At 34.8% G+C, this 1372-nt stretch overlaps 1 protein-coding gene across 1 annotated transcript; it reads right to left on the bottom strand.

The window, feature by feature from the left end:
* Nucleotides 1-219: 219 nt before the first annotated feature.
* Nucleotides 220-750, bottom strand: LOC148194974 (nodulin-related protein 1-like). Its single transcript, XM_088093965.1, has one exon. It carries the CDS (start codon nt 728-730, stop codon nt 380-382), a length of 351 nt encoding a protein of 116 aa, XP_087950091.1. The 5' UTR covers nt 731-750; the 3' UTR covers nt 220-379.
* Between the last annotated feature and the right edge of the window lie 622 nt (nt 751-1372).

Raw genomic sequence — 1372 nt, 5'->3', positions numbered from 1 at the left:
ACGTATTTTTTGTAGTGTATTATGGTTAATAAATTTAAATACAAATAGATTTATTCCATTTTACTTTATTTTAACAGTATCGCTTTCTAAATATTTTTCACCTAATTATAATTTGATTTTAATTATAAAATCCTAAGTTTTTTTCAATAATCTGTTAGGCAAGAAAATCCTAAATGATTCAACGTTAATATATACAAAAGACAAGGGAATGGAATCAGATACACAGAAAGAAAACATGTTTGTGGAACTAAGAAAAGATGTTTGTTCTACAAACAGGAGATCATATCATATTTATTGAATATTACATAGAAGAACAACAACAACACTAAAGTGAGAAACCAAAGACCTTCTTCACCTGCTCCTTTTTCTTCTACTACAACTACTTTTTGAAGAAGCCTCCAGCCAAATTTGCAAGACCACCCAAACCACCACCCTCTTCAGGTTTGGAATCTGCAGGTTGAGAAGGTGCAGCAGCCTTGTCCTGATACTGGTGCAGATAATCGGCAGCTTTGTCCACGTACTGCCCTATGCCCTGCTGTTCGTCCAGTTTTCCATACTTCCCCGCCGCGTCAAGAAGGTCTCCCGCCGCGTCCGCCACCTTTGACTTGTCCACCTTGTCGCTTTCGTTCCGGAGAGTGGACTGCGCCGCGTCTGCCACCAGCTTGGCGCTCGCCAGAAGGTCGCTGCTCGACTGCTCTGTCGGTTTGTTCTGGGTTTCTTCGGAAGCCATTGTTTAGTTGCGTCTTCTGCAAAAACTGTCACTGGGTTTTTATAGTGAGTGCCTAAGATTCTGCAAGAGAAATATCTGTTGAATTTGTGGTTCAAGATATGTGGGTCCGCCTTATCTGCTCTCAGACATCAATACATGTCGTGTGGTACTGTTTGCTCTCTGTGTCGGCAATCTCTTTTCGTGTTTCCTTTTTTTTTATTGATGTTTTAGATATAAAATAAATTTCACATAAATGGAAAATTTTTGAATCAAAGTATATGAGAAGTATCTTAAAAATTAAAAAACAATATTAATTAACTTGAAGATTAAAGAAAATAAAAATAATAGGTGGATTGGGGAAGGGAACTTTATATCTCTTGGACTGTTACATATTTAATCAAATACTTTTTATGAATAATAGAAGATCTGGTTAAATATTTTGTCTTCATATGTTGAAAAAATAGTTTATATAGTTTGTGTTTAATTTTCGTTAAAATAATTTACACAATAGTAATCATTGACTTTAGAAACGAGGAAATATATTAAAAAAAATCAGATATCAATTATAGAACTGATTAGCATTTTTTTTAGGTGGATGACGTGGGTTCAAATATGTAGATGGGTATATAATATTGATAGTGTTGTTGTTGATATCTTTCAAGA

The sequence above is a fragment of the Vigna umbellata genome, chromosome 7 (assembly GCF_029865625.1).
Source record: "Vigna umbellata cultivar VRB3 chromosome 7, Vumbellata_1.0, whole genome shotgun sequence".
NCBI lineage: Eukaryota > Viridiplantae > Streptophyta > Magnoliopsida > Fabales > Fabaceae > Vigna > Vigna umbellata.
Note: the sequence above shows the minus strand (reverse complement) of the source record. Positions and strands in the feature narration are given on the sequence as shown.